General features: G+C 39.9%; 1 protein-coding gene across 3 annotated transcripts in view; it reads left to right on the top strand.

Annotated features, from left to right (window-relative positions):
- Positions 1-19875, top strand: part of SLC26A5 (solute carrier family 26 member 5) — a 37706-nt gene that overhangs the window by 11771 nt on the left and 6060 nt on the right. For all 3 annotated transcript variants that reach the window (XM_076328199.1, XM_076328180.1, XM_076328188.1), the window contains exons 2-14: positions 2765-2978; positions 4753-4892; positions 8163-8273; positions 8826-9007; positions 9540-9704; positions 12355-12507; positions 13755-13837; positions 13932-14079; positions 15825-15938; positions 16272-16349; positions 17253-17348; positions 18137-18243; positions 19438-19507. In XM_076328199.1, coding sequence (XP_076184314.1) covers positions 2824-2978; positions 4753-4892; positions 8163-8273; positions 8826-9007; positions 9540-9704; positions 12355-12507; positions 13755-13837; positions 13932-14079; positions 15825-15938; positions 16272-16349; positions 17253-17348; positions 18137-18243; positions 19438-19507 — 1602 coding nt within the window. In that variant the 5' untranslated portion in view covers positions 2765-2823. The remainder of the gene's footprint in view (positions 1-2764; positions 2979-4752; positions 4893-8162; positions 8274-8825; positions 9008-9539; positions 9705-12354; positions 12508-13754; positions 13838-13931; positions 14080-15824; positions 15939-16271; positions 16350-17252; positions 17349-18136; positions 18244-19437; positions 19508-19875) is intronic.

The following is a 19875-nucleotide window of genomic DNA, read 5'->3' as shown; positions in this document are numbered from 1 at the left end:
GTTCAAATTTTTTGTCCACCAGGACCCACAGGTCTTTTTCTGCACAGCCGCTTTCCAGATGATTGAATCACCAGTGTTTACTGTTGTATGGGGCTGTTTCTCCCAGGTGCAGGATTTTGTGCTTCCCTGTGTTGAACTTCATGAGGTTCCTGTCTGCTCATATCTCCAACCTGTCAAGGTACTTCTGAATGACAGCATAACCATCTGGTGCATCAACCACTCTCTTCAGTTTTGTATCATCTGCAAGCTTGCTGAAGGTGCGCTCTGTCCTGTCATTGGGGTCATTAATGAATATATTAAATTATATTGGCCCAAGGTATCAATATCTGGGGTACTCCAGTAATGACTGACCTCCAGCTGGACTTCATGCTGCCAGTCACAACCCTTTGAGCCTGGCAGTTCAGCCAGTTTTCTGTCCACCTCGCTCTCTGTTTTGGTAACCCATACTTCATCAGCTTGTCTTTGAGGATGCTGTGGGAGAAAAAGCCTTACAAAGCCTTGAAAAATACAAGATAAAGAATATCACTGATGTTCCCTTTTCCACCAAACCAGTCATCTTGAAAATCAGCCAGCTCTCCTGGAGCCACCTTCTCCTCGGGACCATATCTCATGGGATTCTTCTAAGCAGGTCCCTGAACAGGCCAAAGTCTTCTCTCCTGAAGTCTGGGGTTGTAAGCCTGCTATATGTCTTGTTTCTCTCAAGATCCTGAACTCCACCATCTCATGGTCGCTGCAGCCAAGGCTGCTCCCAGGCTTCATATTCCTGACCAGTTCTTCCTTGTTTATAAGCATCAGGTCCAGCAGAGCATGTCTCCTTGTCAGCTTCTCCACCTGTGGCAGGAAGCTATTATCACTGCACCTCAGAAGGCTCCTGGATTGCTTGTGCCCTGCTGTGTTGCCCTTCCAGCAGGCACTAGGGTGGTTAAAGTTTCAGTTTCACTGGGCAGAAGTTAATACACTAGGATTCATGGGTAGCTCACTGTCTGTGACAGTGCAAGATGTAAAGTAGGAAGTGGTATTTGTGGGTAGGTAGACATTGATGTGGAAAAAAAGTGCTACAGGTGTTAGTGGCCAAACATACATCTTGGTATGGATGGCGTTGCTGTAAACATGAAATAAGATATATGTGATAATATGGAGGTGAGAAAAAAGCCAGAGGTCTGCTCAGATGGGAATTGCTGGTAGAACAATCCTATTCTAATGTTGACCATATCAAAATCTGCGGGTAGGGTGAAAAAATTGTAACACTGAGAGTTACAATTTGCTAAACAATAACATGAGAAAACTGTTCACAAAATGTCATTCAGGCTTCTCAGTGAATTGAAACTGTGGACAGATGTAAAAGAAGCTTCAGATGTGTTTCAGGAGTACAAAGGTAACAAGCTCTGATAGCACCCTTGATATGATACTGTTCTTACAAGTTTTAGATATCTTATTTCACGCGATAAAGCTGAAGTAAATCTTGAATGTGGTGTAAATAAAAAAATATAATTTTGGTAAAAATATCCTTTTGTGACTGTGTAGGGAAAAATGTTGCTTATGAAATAATGAGAACTGAAGAGATGCTAGACTGTGTCTGTCCTAGGGGATAGAGAACAGAGAGCCCTGAGTGGAAAATTCCAGCACCTTCATCAGGCTAAAGGCTTAGGTAGCAATATTAGTATTTTGCTGCCAGGCAGACTGTATTTGCTGAATCAGAACATTGGACCAACCGTGGTTAGCTCTGAGTGTTTAGGTAGCAATTTGTTTAATTTCTGCGTGGTAACCCTTTTCTAGGAAAGTATTGATGTACAGCTAAAAACTAAACACCTCTGGGTTAGCTCCCTTGGTTGAAGGCAAACACGTGCTTAAGTGACTTGCTGGACTTGAGCCCAAGGGCCTCGTTCACAATTATGGCTCTGTTTCCCATTGCACTCACATTCTGTCATCAAATGTAGTGCTAGCCAGCATCTCTGCTTAACGATATAGCAGTCCTGTCATTTTGCTCATAATTTGGAGTTATGTTTCTTGCCCCATGTTTCTAGAAGCAGCCAACACGGGGCAAAGGAATTAACAGAGTATCTCCTAAACATGTTAAGATGTTTATGGCACTGAATCAGAAGACAGACAGATTTTTACAAACCTTCTGGCTAGTTTTAAAATTGTGTACATCTCCTGACTCCTGTTTTAGTGCGCACAGAACTAAGAATAGCAGTAAGTGTCACATCCATTGAAAGAATAACTTTTTGAAAGTAGTAAATTGTGCATCCTTGAGGTGCTGTCTGGAAAAAGAAGCCTCTAAAACAGAGGAGAAGGCAGGTGGATGGATGCAGGAAGCAACTGGCTATCTGGAAGAAAGAAGTGGCTTTCTTGGAGTTAAAATTGGAGTTCTGTCTTTTGGAGATGGACGTGACAGTTTGTGAGTAAGCAGGACGTAACTCAGTGATAAAGTAATCTCCCTTCGACACTGACATTTCCTTTAAAAACTGAGGAGGGAAAATCCAGATAAGCATGAATATAACCTTCTAATTTTGTCTCTGCAATTATTTACAGAGTAATTAATGCGAAAGCTTTCTTTACCGAAGAGAAGCATAAATTAATGGCTTCCATATAGTAAAGATTGTGAGTGTGGTTTACTTAACTTACTGATGTTACAGACTATCTAATTAGTGCTTTTAAAGTGCATTCACAGTTCTTGTCTCTAGCTTGTCAAAATACATTCTTTGAAAGGAAATGCCAAATCTGAGGTTAAAAAAGTAACCAAACTTACTTTGTCTGCAACTAGGTTTTTCAGTGGAGACTGTGGAACTGTTCTTCCTTGGCTCCTGCTCTGTGAGATCAACTATGGAACATGCTCAAGAACGTGAAGCATGTCTTGAGCAAACCCAGAGGTATTGTGTGGAGAGACCAATATATAACCAAGAGCTCTTGCAAGGACAGCTGCACAGACGAGAAAGAACACCTCAAACTTTAAGGCAGAAGATTGCACATTCTTGTCGGTAGGGTTTTTTGTCTTCTCTCTATTTTACTGGTTAGAAATATTCTAATTCTTAATTGATTCATGCACGTAGCTGGTAATCACTTCAAAGAAATCTAAAAGATAAAAGCACTACTTCTACTTTGATTAGTCAGCAAGACTGTGATGAAGTTGTATATGTGGTTTTATATGTTAATATATAACTATATTACAAAATATTGGATAAATTAGTTGAATTGCCTTCATCAGAGTGCAAAGGAAAAATATGCAGCATAGGAATGTGAAGTATTAGTCAAATCATGTGACATGAATTCGTAAGACCCAGAAAAATATCTGTCCTTTTTACGTGGAAATACTTAAGGCTAAATTTGTGCTTCACATGATCCTTTCACGGAAGAAGAATGGAGATGTATGACAGCTGTGTAGAAATCTAAATTACTAGCCTAACAAGGACTTATTAGAGGCATTCTGTAGCTTTTAACTAACTGACTTGGAATCTAAGTATCATCTGGTTAGAGAGGAAGTGTCTTTAACTGTGCAACTCTTGCTCTGTGGTACCAGAGGATAGTGAAGAGAAACTTATTCTAGTTAAGTTCTCATTAGCTTTACATTTATCCATGCTTCATTTGCAGAGTTGATTCAGTTTCTTGCTAGAACTTTGTTCTGCAAGACAACAAATGATTTCTGCCTGACTGCTTGTCTGTAAAATATTCCTGTAAAATGTTCACATGATTTGACATTTGGAGATTTGTTTTGGTGAATGGAATGACCATCCTAATGGTAATGGCACCTAATTCCACCTCAAAAAACTAATCTGTCCTGAATAAAAAATATGTGGATCAAAATCCTCCTGAGCTACGGACTTGTGATTCAGTCTGCTTAAACATGGGGAAGTGTGGATGACTCTAGTTCCTCTCTCACTTGTTGCAGTAAGCTTCTTCACTATGCAATTTAGTCCCATGAGAATTCAGAAATGTTAACAAATGTCTGCAGTTCTTTTGCAGCTCTCCTATGCAGAAAAGCATTTATATGATCCCAGTGTTATATTTTTAACCAGGGTTAAACGTTCTTACCACAGTACAATCAAAGTATGATGCATGGCAGTACTGGATAGAGATATTTATTTCCTGGCTCTATTCATTTGTCATGAGTCAGGGTTTCAAAAGGTTAATAACTCTGCTAAGAGACACAAGGATCAGTGTTGCTGGCTTTGGTGCCTTTCCTTTCAGGGTAAAGAAGGGTTATGTTCTCAAATAGCCTTAAAGTTAGCCTATCAGTACTAGTGATAGTAACAAGCATTAGTAAAATAACAGGGTTTTTTTTAAAAAAAAGCATAATAATATAAAATGTTATAATCAAAAAAGTATAAAGCATACAAATAGTAAATAAAAATAGGAAAAAGCATTGCAAAGTAGTTTGAGTGAAAACGGCTATCAGAAAGCAAGTTATCCTCAGGGGATTGTTACTAGGAATGGTCTCAGCAAAAAGTGTTGTGTGACTGCTCAATCGTGCATGGATTTGAACAGTTTCACTTCCCACTGACCTCCAGCCTCACAAGGCACTGATTCTCTTCTCCAGCTCCATAAGGGTTGTGAACAGCAACCAACATGTGATAAAAGGTTAAATTAACTGGAGCCATAGTTGTTTGTGCTTAAGCTTTGTCCAGAAGTTAGTCATCGGGGTCTGAGTCTGCCTTTAATGGAGCTGTTTCTCTGCATAGGGATGAAAGACAATTTTTTTGACCCGTTTGTCCCCTGCTAGTGTCTTAACTTTTTCTTTCTGCTTTGTATTTGCAGTTGTTCTTCTAAGAAAGCCAAGTCTCATCTTTACAGTTTCTTACCAATTTTAAAATGGCTTCCCCGTTACCCAGTGAAGGAATACCTATTAGGAGACATTATCTCAGGTATAAGCACTGGGGTTATGCAGCTTCCTCAAGGTGAGTATCTCTCTGGATTTATTTATCCTCCTCTTTGCTTTTTGTGTGTGTGCTTTTATGGTAGTGCTTGGCTTCCTGAACAGGTGTTCATGGGAAAAGGATGTGTATTTCAGGTGTGTGTGGGGAGATCAGTACAGCATTCTGCAGACCAGCCCATAATGATGATTCCCTTATCACTGACTTGCAGTTTTATGCAGGAAACTCTGAAAGAAGCTTACCTCTCTGAGCAATACCAACGGCTCTTGATGACAGAACAACTTTTCACAGTTTAAGTGCGTGTCTAAACCTTTGCTGAATGTACCCAGTTAGTTTCTGATCTCGTCATCCTGAAAGTTGTAGCAGATGTCCTACAGAGGGTAGCAGTATCGGATAGACATAACCTTTCAGGAGAGCAACTGTTGCAAAGTAACCAAAACTAAATTCAACCAGAGAAGAACCTGCAAGAAATAAGAGACTGATCCCTCTTTTTCTCTTAAGGCTAGAAGTCACCAGTTTAACCTGGAACCATAGTAGTGGGCAATGATTTACATGGTGGAAATAAATCAAAAGTATCTTCTATAACAAGCTGCAAATTGTGGAATTTCTATTAAATTACTTGGAAGCTTCACCCCAAGTGGAGCCTGGCCCTGAAGCAGGCACAGGCTCTGTGGAAGACAAAGAGAAAGGCGGTCTTTACTGTTCTGTTCAGCTTTTGGTGACTGGACCAGTGGAATCTTTTGTTCAGCCTGACTCCTTACTATCAGCAGTTCCAGAACTGCTATGGGGTTAGAAAGTGACAGCGTTTTTACAGCAGTATCATTATGGGATGCCATCATTGCTCTGGGAATGGCAGCTTCACGACAGCTGCCACAGTCCCAGTAGATTCCCCCAGGAGGTCTTGGAGTAGAGGGAATTCTTGAATTTGTGCAGAGCCCAGTCCAGAGAAGTCCTCATGCTAAGGGTAATGTAGTTAAGCATATATAAGTTTACTTGTGTTTTGGCTTATTTCATATTTTCACTTCACTTATTCCACTTTAGGCTGAGGCAGGTCTGAAGAATTAATCTGTAAATCCAAGAAGCCTAGATTTTAATAGGTGGTAACCCATTAAAACAATGGAATATCCTAACTTAGTCTGTGCAGTTGACTTCTTTATTTCTGTAGCTTCCCGGTTTTGTGCAATTTTTTTATAATAAAGGATATTTTTCTTACACAAATATAAACATCAACTTAACGACATTACTTATCAGTTTAAGATAACTGTCAAGCAAATCTGTCATATATTAGACACAAACATTACCGGTTCTATACTGAAACACAGTTTATGTGATGACCAGATAAGGACACTAAAATTTAAGTGGTCAACAGTGAACTTTATACTTAATTTTGTGACTTTGTTTTAAACTAAACATTGTTCTTTCCTTCGGTGACTGCAGACATGCCCTTAAACCACTCCTAATCTTTTCCTTTCTAAAAAGACAAAAGTTGAACTTTTATTTTTCTGGAATGGATGTAATTGTAGCATGCATGAGTTCAAAAAAGCCTGGGAATCATTCCAGGCAGAACTACAATGACCAGGGTGTTTAAGCCGTGAACTCCTGTCATGTCAGTATCTCTTTCTTTCCTTGGCACTGACAGCCTTTAAAAATGCCAGTACAAATGAAAAGGAATAAGAGGGTATTCAGATCAGGAACTTCACATGGACCCACCCTCCCAGTTTTGAAACCACTGGTTTTTGGTTCTGGTCACTTGTACTGTTAAGTTCATCACCATATTAAAGGCCAGGCTGTTATAGTATGGGGTGTTCTGCTGATACTCTTGGCATGAGAGGTAGCCCCTGGAGCAGAGAATATATGTGGGATGAGTTTCAGCAGTACTTAATGAAAAGCTCATTGCTGCAAGAGAATAAACAATATCATCATTCCGGTTCTGATAGGAGTATGAATTCTTGGTTAGGACTCAGACGTTGCTTAGGACATGAGCAAGGCCATGTGAGCTATTACGCTGTGCAGGAGTGCTTGGATGACACAGAAGATCCCTTACTGTTTTTGTTCTTTCGTTGTAACCTGATGCTTTGTCTCTCAATTTAAAAATAAATTAATAGGGAGAGGTGTTTTCGAGTGTTACTAGCTCTCCATGGTGGGTGAACCATTGCTTCCTTTTGCAGTTTGCACTGGACTGTAGAGCTTTTCAGTCCTAACTTAGACCAGTCTGCCCAAGTGTGGTAAGAACACACAGCTTTCTCAGGTGTCATGAGTCTGCACTTGCGAAGGTGAATTGGAGAAGCAAGCCAAGCCAGGATACAGCATTTTCTTCTCGAGGCCCATTTGTTCAGTTCTGGTGTCTACTTCTCATTAACGCAAGCTGTATAGAACTATTGATTTTGCTGGAACTGCTTGGGACAGTTACACGCCATATCATGTGGTGCACACAATTTGCTTGTGAGCCTGATCCCATGATAAGCACACACTCAGTCACGCAGACTGAGCAGACTACTCGGATACCACCGTCGGAGGTATCCCTCCCTGGCATCCCTTAGACCTGTTCCCCCACAGCTCCATTGCTGTGCTTGCCAGCCCCTCCTACAAATAGGAATGGTGTAGATCACACTTCCACTGCGTGGAACTGGGCAGGGCTTAAGAACAAAAAGGACTTCATTTTTGGGAATAATACCGGACTGTATAAGCTCTGTGACCTTACAGATTGCAAGCAATGATTCTCTGCTTATTTTACACTTTGGAGCATGTTTTGCAGAAACAAAAACTGTGATGTCATCCAGCTTGTTCTGGGGGGAGGGAGGAGGGAAGTGTTTAGTCAGTCATAGATTACCATGAAGATCATGTCTGATGAGAAAAGGAGGAGAAAAATTAAATGTGTCCCACTGGTTATGGGGTTTTGGGGTTTTGAGTCTTTCTAATTATATTCTTTGACAGATGAAAACAAAAGCAACAAGAAGTGTTTGTTGGCTATTAAGAAGTACTTCCAGCCACAAAGGCAAAACAGTGAGTGCACAGGTGCACAGATGTACACACAAACACGCACGCACACACCTACAGTGCCTGTAATTAGAGACTTCTGGTTTCCTGACTCAAACCATCAGGTTTCTAGGCACTGCTCTACAGTATTACACATATTAAAGAGTATTCCCTGCAAGACTTCTTGGTTTTTAAACCTGTGATATGTCACTAGATTTCCTGTTAGTTGAGTTCAGTTTTAGTAGGCTTAAATCCTTTTGCTTCAGATGGTTTCTTTCTGTTGTTTGCCTAACATACATATTTGTGTCTGTTTTCTAGGTTTAGCCTATGCTTTGCTGGCAGCTGTTCCCCCAGTATTTGGCCTATATTCTTCATTTTATCCTGTCTTTCTGTATACTTTTTTTGGAACCTCCAAGCACATATCAATAGGTATATCTGTATGGATAACTGAAAGTCTGTGTGTGTGTGTTTAATAAAGTTGTAAAAAATAAAATTGGAGAAATAGAAAGTGTAGTTGTTTTCCATAAATTCCAATTTAAGTGAATAGGAGAAACAGAAATGTGTCAAACATTAGCAGTATTTTTTATTGTTAATTTATCCATCCTACTTAGGAAGGAATAGAAGAGCGTCTTTTATCGGATTAGATCGAGAAATGTGTGCTGTGAACTCCTGAACTATAATTTCGTTGCTGCAGTCAACTGTCTGTGTGGCCAGGATGACTCTTTAACTTGCATAATAGAAACTGAGATAGAAAAAAAAAATGATGGTGTTTACTTACCATGGAAGTGTATGTTCACCATCTAACTAGCTTTAATGGTGCTGAGTACTGGAGCAGATTTGGGGGCTAAAAAATACAATATTTAGGTAGAAAACTCTATTATAGTTTAATTCCACATCTCTCTCAGTAAGAATCACTCCCAAAAAAAAAAAACCAACCCGCTAGGATTTTAACCAATTATTTTCCTTTCCCTCTTATTTCAGGTACCTTTGCTGTGATTAGTATGATGGTTGGTGGTGTTGCTGTGAGACAAGTGCCTGATGAAATGATTGCTGTAGGCTATAATTCTACTAATGTTACAGATTACCTTGAATATTACCATCCTAGGGATGCCAAGAGAGTACAGGTAGCTGTGACTCTCGCCTTTCTTTCAGGAATTATCCAGGTATGTGCTTGCAGTTTGCTCTAAGGTCAAGTTCAGATGCTGCTGCTAGACTTGCAGTTGCAAGGGGTACGGGGTCATGGCAGATCCCCTGTCAATAGACTTGTGCTTCAGCACTGCACTTTGTAGAATACAGGCTGCTTCGTGGCAGCCACATAACAGAAGTGGGGAGGGATGCGTTGGAGGCAAGTCTTTGTCTGGCATCTTGGCTTGACTGGGAGAAATGGGACTTCCCCCCTTTCATTTTTTTCCTATCCCATCAGAAAAACTCAACCTGATGTTCTCTAGTCTGTCCATAAATGCATACAAACACATGTCTACCCATATCCCACATTGCACCTGCCAGTGGCATGGAAGCTTTGGTGCATTGATGGCTGCTTACTGAACTGTGGCTTTAGAAAGGCCAAGTTCAGGTTTGCCTGATCTGGCTTGGGCATCGAGGTAAGAAGAGGTGTCCTGTGGCCTGCCTGCTATATAGTACAGATGTTCAGGCTACAGTGGCAGTCACATGGTTAATATTCCTCTTCTTCATTAGTTGTGTTTAGGTCTTCTTCGATTTGGATTTGTAGCCATCTATCTAACGGAGCCTCTCGTGCGAGGATTTACTACTGCTGCTGCGGTTCATGTCTTCACTTCTCAGTTAAAGTATCTCCTTGGCATTAAGACTAACCGATACAGTGGACCCCTCTCAGTTGTATATGTGAGTAACTACCTTTACTAAACATGCAAATTCTGCACTGTCTGGATATAGTACTTAAGCCTTTTCCTATTTTTTTTTAATTATTATTTTGGCACTAAGTAGAATAATGCTTCAGTATTCAAAACTGGCTATGAGGTCTTTAAGTGCCATAGCAATATATGAGCATCTTAAAGTGCAGCTTCGGTGCGACTTGATAGATCAGCACAGTCTGAGATGGGCAGATTTTAGGATTCTGCTAAATGTAGTTTTGTAGTAGTGTTGTGGTTTAACCCCAGCTGGCAACTAAGCACCACGCAGCCGCTCGCTCACTCCCCCCGGTGGGATGGGGGAGAGAATCGGAAGAGTAAAAGTGAGAAAACTCGTGGGTTGAGATAAAGACAGTTTAACAGGCAAAGCAAAAGCCGTGTGTACAAGCAAAGCAAAACAAGGCATTCATTCACTCCTTCCCACCGGCAGGCAGGTGTTCAGCCATCTCCAGGAAAGCAGGGCTCCATCACGTGTAATGGAAGACAAACGCCATCACTCCAAACGTCCCCCCTTCCTTCTTCTTCCACCAGCTTTATATGCTGAGCATGACATCATACGGTATGGGATATCCTTCTGCTCAGTTGGGGTCAGCTGTCCTGGCTGTGTCCGCTCCCAACTTCTTGTGCACCCCCAGCCTACTCGCTGGTGGGGTGGTGTGAGAAGCAGAAAAGGCCTTGACTGTGTGTAAGCACTGCTCAGCAATAGCAAAAACATCTCTGTATTATCAGCACTGTTTCCAGCACAAATCCAAAACATAGCCCCGTACTAGCTACTAGGAAGAAAATTAACTCTATCCCAGCCAAAACCAGCACAAATATGAAGAGATAATAATGTTCATTGAAGCAAGTCTCTGGTACATCGTGGGAAAATGTGCTACTAAAATGCTTCACTATAGACCAGACATGTTTTGCAAAGCTAGGAAATGTTATTCTCGGAACCTTGCCCAGTTTGTATTTCTTTAACGTCACACACAATTCCTGATGGGAGTATTCTTCATTTCCTGTTTGCAAGCTGTTTTGTAGTGTGGTTGGACACAAAGTGCTGTGTCATCATAAATGTACCTGTTTGTTAGAGTAGTGGGAAAAACTATTTTGAAATAAGGACACTCAGTGTAAAACATTGCTGTTTTTCAAAGACCCTAAGCATTAAAACTGATTGTTCAGAGCCAGTAGGGATCCACTATTTGACATAGCTCACAGCCTAATCTTCCACTCACCTTCTGTCTAACACGTAGTGATGCAAGGGGACAGAAGAAAAACCATGCAGTGTAAAGCTGTGATTTGGTTAGTATGACTTAAGTAAAACCAAAAGCTCTTGTTCACTTGAATTTAAAATCGACAGTTGTGCTCTGAAAAAAATGTAATGGATCCCATGCAGCAAATTATTTGTTTAAAGGGACATTTCTAATTGAAATTACAACCACAGCTTTCATGTTTATATGAGCATTACTTTTCTTGCTGTTATGAACAAGCAGAGTTGAAATGCATCTGAATCTGATTTGCCTGCCAGTCTAGGAAGCCTCAAGTTGTTTTTACGAAATCAATGCTCTGATTTTGCAGACAAGAACTCCTGAGTGGAAGAATAGGGAAGATCTCAGATATCTGTGAAACCCAAGCATTTGAGCAGACTGATGGCTCAGCAATAACAAAGCTTCGGGATTTCGACTACATGGAGGCTATAGAAAATACTTTGTGGGAATCTTTCTTGTATATTTGTGGAGATGTAACAAACCTTTTGGAAACAAGGCTGCACTAATGATTAATTCCTAAATTTCCTGTTTAGTTCACTAATCCGGAAACCAGACATACTAACTGCCAAACAAATAGAAGGGAACGTATACATTCAAGGTGTACTACCAGGACATCTTGAATGTATAATATCCTGATAGTTGCCATAATTTTCCTTCTGTCTAAAGAAGGGTATGTACATCTTCTTTCAAAGACCTCTCCAGAGGTCATTTATTTATTTTTATTTTTTTAAATGCAGTGGAAGAAGGAGAAGTAATTGGTAGGGGAATCATTTACCCTCTAGCAACTTGTGTGTTCCAGCAAGGTTTCTTTCCTAACACCCTTTTAATAGAGTTTTCAATTAAAAGATATTTGGAATAATGGCCAGTTCAGCAGTGTTGCAAGATCACTGTTATTTAATCATACTGCTATGGTAACCTCGATGGTTGTATCAGCAGCTTTATTGTTTTAGAATCGTTTATGCAGCTCTAAGTAGATGTGACTTGCCAAAGAATATTTGAAGGTATTGGAAGGAGTTTGCATTTATTGCTTTCAGGTAGCTGCCAGTATGAAATATGTGTGAAAATGTTGAGGATAAGAGATGTGATTTAGTTTAGACTTTTTCCCCCATGATATTTTTTTCTCCATATTCTTTCCCCATTTGAGGAAGACTGATATTGTAATTGATTGCAAATGCATCTTCCTCACGGAGATACTCTGAACTTCTGTGTTTTGTGGGAGCAATGGGGATTTCGGTGAGGCACTGATTCACTGTGGTTATAAATGCAGAATAAAAACACAGCTGAACAGCAGTGTATAATTTGCTCTTTTGTGGCAAATCTCCATGAAGATTATATTTTCTTAGGAATAATGATGTTACTTCTGTTGTGTTACAGAGCATAGCTGCTGTGCTTTCAAAAATAACAACGACCAATATTGCTGCATTGATTGTTGGATTAACGTGCATTGTTCTGTTGTTGATTGGCAAGGAAATCAATCTCCGGTTTAAGAAGAAGCTCCCAGTTCCTATTCCTATGGAGATCATTGTGGTAAGCCAGTTGTGAAATTCTATAGCTAAATTATATAACTATTCTAAAGCTGTAGAAACTATTTCATTTTCTATCAAGTCTTACTGAGCTTTAGAGTAACTTCTGTTGAACGTAATTCATTTGAGGCTTGATCCAATTGAAGGTTTGGATACTCATAAGGTTAGGACTCACATGCCCAAGTTTTAGGCACGAAGTCCCAAAGAAGAATTGAAAACCCAGTTAAACACCTGCAGTCCCCTATGGCAATGGGTAGGTAGAGATTTGGCGTAAAACCCACTCTATCCTGGAGTTTCGGCACCTGAATGATTCTCTGCGAGACATGCCTCTGAGTGGCATTTCCTACTTGGAGTCCAAGAGCTCAGAACCCCCTCCTGAAAGAAGGTGCTTACAGATGCCTGTTTCAGAGGTTCTGCAGGGCTGGCTTGCTCTTTAAAATGCAGTGACAGAAAGAGCAGGAACCAGGGGGACTTAATACTTAACCTTCCTTTCTCTGTTTCCAAGACTGATAACTGACTGCAGCGTTGATTCTGTTTTGAATGACTACTCTAAAATACATGGATAAAGCAGACTATCTTAATACACACAAAGCCCACATCTTAGATAACCTTTCACCTTTAAAAGTGGTTGGATTTAAAAATGAGTTCTTGGAAAACTAGAGCTCTCAAACAACCCGCACAAAATCAGAGCTGAGAAAGGGAATAACTGAAGGTATGGGTACAATCTAGATAGAAGGAACAAAGAAAAGGGATGCTGTTGAGAGATGATGGAGGTGGTGTAATAGGGTATTGTTTGATAGTAAGGCAACAGCAAAGCGATCTTACACCTGTTCCTTTCATTGCTGCTGCACCAGTTCTGTTTACAGAGAGCATGCAGGTTATGCACATGTAAATATGGCAGTGCAGATGTCCTTGGCTTGTCCTTGCATTTAATTTCCCAATACGCTATTCTGCCTGAGCTTGGCTCAGGCAAAGGGAATTAGAGTGATTCAGATCATACCATAGCATGTTCCATTTAACTGTTTCCGAGAAAACTTTATAAAATCAGTGGGGGTTGAACACGGCGGAGGGAAAATTGTGATACTTCCTCCTTTTTATCTGCTGCTTTACCCCCTAACTCTTAGAAAACTGATTGACAAATAAATGTAATCCCTTGTATGTGTTGTTCATAATCAGCTAAGTGTTACTAGTTCTTCAGGTGGCTTTATCTCTTTCTAGCTGATGTTTATAAATGTGTTTGTGGATTTTTAGGTCATTATTGGCACAGGAGTTTCAGCTGGAATGAATCTGAGTGAGTCATACAGAGTGGATGTTGTTGGGAATATTCCTCAAGGGTAAGGATGATATATTCTTATTCAAACTATACCTTTTCCATATGGCGTGTAACTTTTATTATAGTAATTTGTAAATATTTATTTCATCTCCAAGGTTACGTGCACCAGCAGTTCCCGAGATTCAGCTCATCCCAGCAATATTTGTGGATGCAATAGCAATAGCAATAGTTGGATTTTCAATGGCTGTATCAATGGCCAAGATCTTTGCCCTTAAACATGGTTACACCATTGATGGGAATCAGGTAAAAGTATTGGGGTTGCTTTGTTGAAAATTCTCAGTCGCTCCTTTGTTACATCGTTAAAGTAGAATGGGTTATTGGACAAAAATTAGTCTTTCTTTCATAGTGGAATCAGGTCAGGTTTTTGACAGCCTACACATTTAAATGCCAGGAATTATTTTAAGTTCTTCTTCTGGCTGTGTTTTAATAACCAGTTTCACTTTTAGCTTTGTTTTGGGAAACTTGCTTCTGTTAGACTTGGACATAGGCATGAATATTATTTGTTGGGACAGACATTACTTAGCCTACTGTCCTGATGGACAGCTACTTTATCTCTGCTTTCTGTAATAGAGCGAAGCATAGAGTTCCCATGTGATAAATACAATGCCTTATGTGTCAAAGAACTATTATCTAAGGTTTAGAAATTCCAATTATGTTTTATAGTTTCTTTTTATTCCCACTGATTGTAAATAGGCAGCTCATCATTTTCTGGGGCAGCAATTGGCCCTGTCCGTAGTTAGCATTCTGATCATGATTTGAGTGATAAAGGCTGTGGTTAGGGACTCTCTAAAACTAAAACGATACGTCATCCTCACCTACTCTGTCCTTCCTGTGCAATTTAGAATCAATATTGCAGTTGGATTATTGGTTGATATCGTTGTGGTGTCAAGGGAGACAGAGTTCATATGCTGTAATTCATTTCCTAGAGCAAGCATCTGACACAGCACAGATCAGCTGTTCCCCCTTCTCAAAATGGCTGTCTTCTTCTGAGAGTAAATGGGAGCTGAAATGACTTTTACCTACAGAGTTTTACATCTGGTCAGATGAATCTTATCCTTCATATCATTGTTTTCTGTTACCCAAAGAGAGAAGAGGACAAATCCGTAGTTGCATGAATGGAATCAGCACTGTTTACGTTAGTTAAAGTAATCATCACTGACCTGAGTTAAGCATCTAAATCTTTTGCCTCAGGAGGTGCCAGATGCTACTTCACCTGGATGTTAAGCTATAGAACTCCTTGTCACCTGATGCAGTGCATGCTGAGCGTTGAAATGAATCAAAAAAGGATTGTACAAATGCAAAGAGAAAAACTCATTGAGAACTATTGAAAACGTTTAACTCAAATCACCTCAGTTACAAATAGCAGGGTGCAGAGTAATCTGGGGAGGACTCATTACAAGCAAATACTTTCTTAGGTGTCAGAAACACAGTACTGAGGTAGATGGAGCTCTGATCTCGCTCATGATAACAGTTCTCATCTGGGATCTTCCTGATGAAACAGTGGACACACGTTGTTTTTTTCATGTACAGCAATGAATTACCACCCATGGAAACACAGCCAAGACTGCTCTTGGTTCTAATAGTACTAAACAGATAGTTTAGAGGGGGCAGCAAAGAACAATGTGTGTATGAGAAACCATTTTCCACGTATATTCAGTGTTAAAATTCAAGTTATCCCCAAGTTGAAGAAATCCTCAAAACAAGCAATGCCGTCATTCATTTTAGTTTTCAGTGTGACTCATTACAGTAACATTTAAGGGTGGGAAATGTCTTGAACGCTTCATCAGATACTTTATTTAACACATGATTTAACATGCCTCAACTTGCGCATGTGTGAGAACTACAGGTATAAGGTTGCTTATTCTCTACGATAATGTTGCTAGAAAGCACTGTAAATAAGATGTGGTTATTAATATGTATGGATAGCTCCAGCTTCGTACAGTTGCTAGGTATAACTGCCTTTTGTTTTCCTCTGTCGTTTACTGCAGGAACTTATTGCCTTGGGAATATGCAACTCTGTGGGGTCATTTTTCCAAAGCTTTTCAGTCACTTGCTCGATGTCTCGGAGTCTTGTTCAGGAAAGCACCGGTGGGAAAACTCAGGTATGTAAACCCAAATTTTGAGTGAAACAAAGCATGCTTTTTGGAGCTCCAGAGCTAAAATCTGAAGCTTCACTAGATTGCCAGATTTCTCTGCCTGGGCCAGAAGGAATAACTGGAGCTTCCCATGTTCAAATCCAGGTTGGGCCAGGACAGCAGGCTGCACGACAGTCAGAATAGATGAACTGAGTGGGAGGGATCAAAAGCCACTTGAACAACCAGCCTTGTGGAAAGCACGAGAGGGGTTAGCTAATCAGTAATATTGCCCTTTGGGAGCACTTCTTAATACTCTGACATCATAATACTCTGACATCATTTCTTGCTGCTTTTGTTCAGATTGCAGGTGCACTCTCTTCAGTTATGGTTCTGTTGGTAATTGTGGCTATTGGATACCTCTTTGAACCACTTCCACAGGTAGGGGAGTTCTGCCTGTTAGTCATTGCATTGTCAGTGAACAGAGGCCAGTGAGTATTGCTTAAAATAGAGATTGTGGTATCGTTAGTAAGCAAACACAGTTAGGCCTTGATCCTGAAACCTTTAAATTTTGTATGCATTTTCGCTGTAAGTTAGACTAGAAATTAGTAGTATTTTGAAGGATCCGGCATGCTTTTTTTTGTTGTTGTTGTTTTTAATATTGGACATTCTGGACTCTGTCTTTAGAACATTAAAATGATACCTTCAAACAATTCCCCTTTGCAGCATAGGAATTCTAGGAAGAGGTTAAAAAGTTACTTTCTTTTAAAGTAACAGCTCAGCTGGGAAAGGGTTGGAGCTAGGTGATGGCTCAGCATAATGAGTTGGTTTTGCTGCAGTTTCACTTATTTGTATAAAAATGTATTTATGTGAATAAGTATATTCTCACTTTAAAAGAAAAAAGCTTGGTTTTGGGGCATGCATAGGGTGATACGTAATTCCTGGGGGTTTTTTATAGGAGAAGTACCTTGGGTTACCCCTGTTTGACACTTGCAGGAAATGTTGCAGTATATTGTAGAGAAACTTGAATTTGAGATTATAGCCTAGCTGCTTCAGTCACTACAGGGACTATAATTGCATGGAGCTCGGGAATATGTGATTTCTTTTGCCAGGAAAGAGTAAATCAAACTGTACTGATTCTGACTTGCCATTTCTGCAGCTCCAGTAAAAGTGTATCTCCACTGAACTACTTGAAAAGTTCTTTTTTTAAATGGAACATCTGTGCAGTAGACTTATATCAGTTGTACAAACCACAGAAATATGGTTATTTGTGATGTTTTGAAGTTTCTGTTTGACATTGGGTTTATTTTGCTTCTGAAAATTGTATTTGTGTAATACTCCTAGACAGTGCTAGCTGCAATTGTAATGGTGAACCTGAAAGGAATGTTTAAACAGTTTGGAGACATCGTGCACTTCTGGAGAACCAGTAAGATTGAACTGGTGAGCAATACACAGCTCAGTGCATGTATTTTACTGTATTAAATTTGTTGTTCCTCTTCTTCCTAACCCCCAAAACAGGGTAGAAACTTATCAAGGAGTTACAAATTGGTGTTGCATTGCAGATGAACATAAGACATGGAGCTGTAAGTACCCTAGGAGAGTGAGCTGTTGCAGACAAGAATGTTTTTTTTGTTGTTGTTGTTCAACAACCTTTAACTTAGGTCAGAAGTAGTTTGGTTACGGTAAAAGCAAAGCTTTTGCAGTGTTGCTATAGGAACTGCACTGAAGGCTGTGGGAATGTCTGAGAAGAATTGAAATACAGAGTAACAAAGAAAACTACCTGAAGGTATTTGCCATCTTTTAAGACAAACCAAAAACCTGGCTGGAGTGGGCCGGAACTAAGTGTATCGCAGGGAACAATTTGGTGGCATTTTTCTCCTGGATTAACTGGCTAATGGAAGTAAGTGAAGAGCTGCTTGCAGGCCTTGCATATTTATTTATTTTTTATCCTAAGGTATTTGGAGTCTGATGGTAACACAGGATTCCTTGGAGAACAGGACTTAAGACATTAATTAATATGTGACAGTTTGTCAGATGTTATATTGTGCGCCTTGAGCTTTTATGCCCTTCTGAAAGGTTAAGGCAATTACAGTTTGCTATCATGATGGATTACATTATAGTGTATTCCTGAACAGAAGTGATACATAGGTTTTGAGGCTGAATTATGCTATTGTTTTTGCTGTTAACAGAAAAGATGAATAATAATTCAGAGCTTTTCTTTGTTTTAGGCCATCTGGCTGGTAGCTTTTGTGGCTTCTCTTTTCCTGGGACTAGACTATGGTTTGCTTACTGCGGTAGCGTTTGCAATGATAACCGTTATTTACAGAACACAAAGGTCAGATTTCTTCTTTATCAAAATTAGTGTTTGCTGATCTTCTGTGTGGTTTTGTTTGTTTAAGGGGTGCAAATAAGCAGAAGACCTTTCCACCCTCTTCAACTGCATACAGTATAGATTCTGCTTCATAATGTAGGTTATGCCCTGTGGCTCTGATCCAGGGTTCACATTTTATTTTTCTGAGAACAAAATTTCTAGAGGGCATGAAACTTGCAATTTCAATAATAAACAGAAGAGTTTCGATTTCTTGTATTGGTTAATCTTCTTGTTTACTTTTTTTAATGCCTAGAGTTCAGAAATTCAAATCTGCTTGATGCTAGTTTCAGTAAATGGTTACATTTTGTGTGCACTAACTGTCACAGTCACGCAGAAGTTGAGTTAGGTTATCACTAGATGAATGTTTAGGTATTTTATAAGAAAGTTCTAATTCATCATAAAATTGTGCCTGCCCTTCTAGTTTTTCAAATCACTTGTCCTCTCTCCTCATTCAAAGTGACAAAGTTTTTACTGTGAAGCTTTCCAGGTCTACAGCAAAATGATTTCTTGCACGTGTGGATACTGTTATATGAGGCTTCTAGGCTCAAGGTCTGGGATATCTAGGTGGAAAATGTATAAAAGTGTTGGTTTCAGTCTGCATTGGAATGAAACCAAATCCTGAGGTTTCCGCTCTGCATAAATAAGAGGTTTTTTTCTGCCGTGTCTATATGGTTTTGTTCTTGCAAACAGAACAGTAATGTACTTTGCTGTCACACTGCTTGTGAGTTGGGAATATTCGTCTTCTCAGGCACTGTCCTGGGAGCAGAGTGGCTCTTTGAAATTGCAGCATGTTTTCTGCCAGTATGAGTTTCCATATTTGCAAGATAGTCAATGGAGTTGCACCAGTTCACACCAAAGAGAATTTGCCCTGTACCTTTGCATGCTTTGGCCCATGCTTTTCAGAAAATGACAACATTACAGTGCTAAGTTTCTAAATTGTTTTTGCACTGACAGAAGCAAATTTGTCTAGTCACCAAACGGCCCCTTTATTATGTTCCTGCCATTAACCGCCCACTGCACTGGACCATGTTTAGATAAGCCGGTGTCAGACAGGCACTGCAGAATGACCATTTAAAATAAGTTTCAATCTGTATTGAATACTCACTTTTCCACTTCATAAGTGATGATACGGAAACATTTGCTTCCATTTCTCTCTAGCCCTCAATACAGAATCCTTGGTCAGATTCCTGACACTGACATCTACTGTGACGTGAAAGAGTACGAAGAGGTAGGAGCATATTCTTCTGCATTGAAGAGTTTTATGTAGTGGAGCAAAGGCAACTGTGGCAATTTGCTGCTTAGCCCTACCATACTGCTGTCTGCCTGGTATTCACCTGCGTTGAAGGGGAGGAAAATAAATTTAATTTTAGTAGTAAAAGCTATTTTGTTCAAAATGCTAGCTTTTTGTACTGCAGGTACATTTGACCAGGAGGTGATCAAAAGTAACCTTTATACTAGTTCCATTGTACTAGCTTGTACAAAATGATAAGGTTTATAGGAATACCGCTGCTAAACCCGCTATATACACAAGGGAATACCAGGCCACCTTCTTTACTTGTGTGGCAGTATGGCATGAAATCCATGGAACCCAGGACC

The sequence above is a fragment of the Aptenodytes patagonicus genome, chromosome 1 (genome assembly GCF_965638725.1).
Source record: "Aptenodytes patagonicus chromosome 1, bAptPat1.pri.cur, whole genome shotgun sequence".
In the NCBI taxonomy this organism is placed as follows: Eukaryota; Metazoa; Chordata; class Aves; order Sphenisciformes; family Spheniscidae; genus Aptenodytes; species Aptenodytes patagonicus.
The sequence above is the reverse complement of the archived record's forward strand: the minus strand, read 5'-3'. Positions and strand labels throughout refer to the sequence as shown.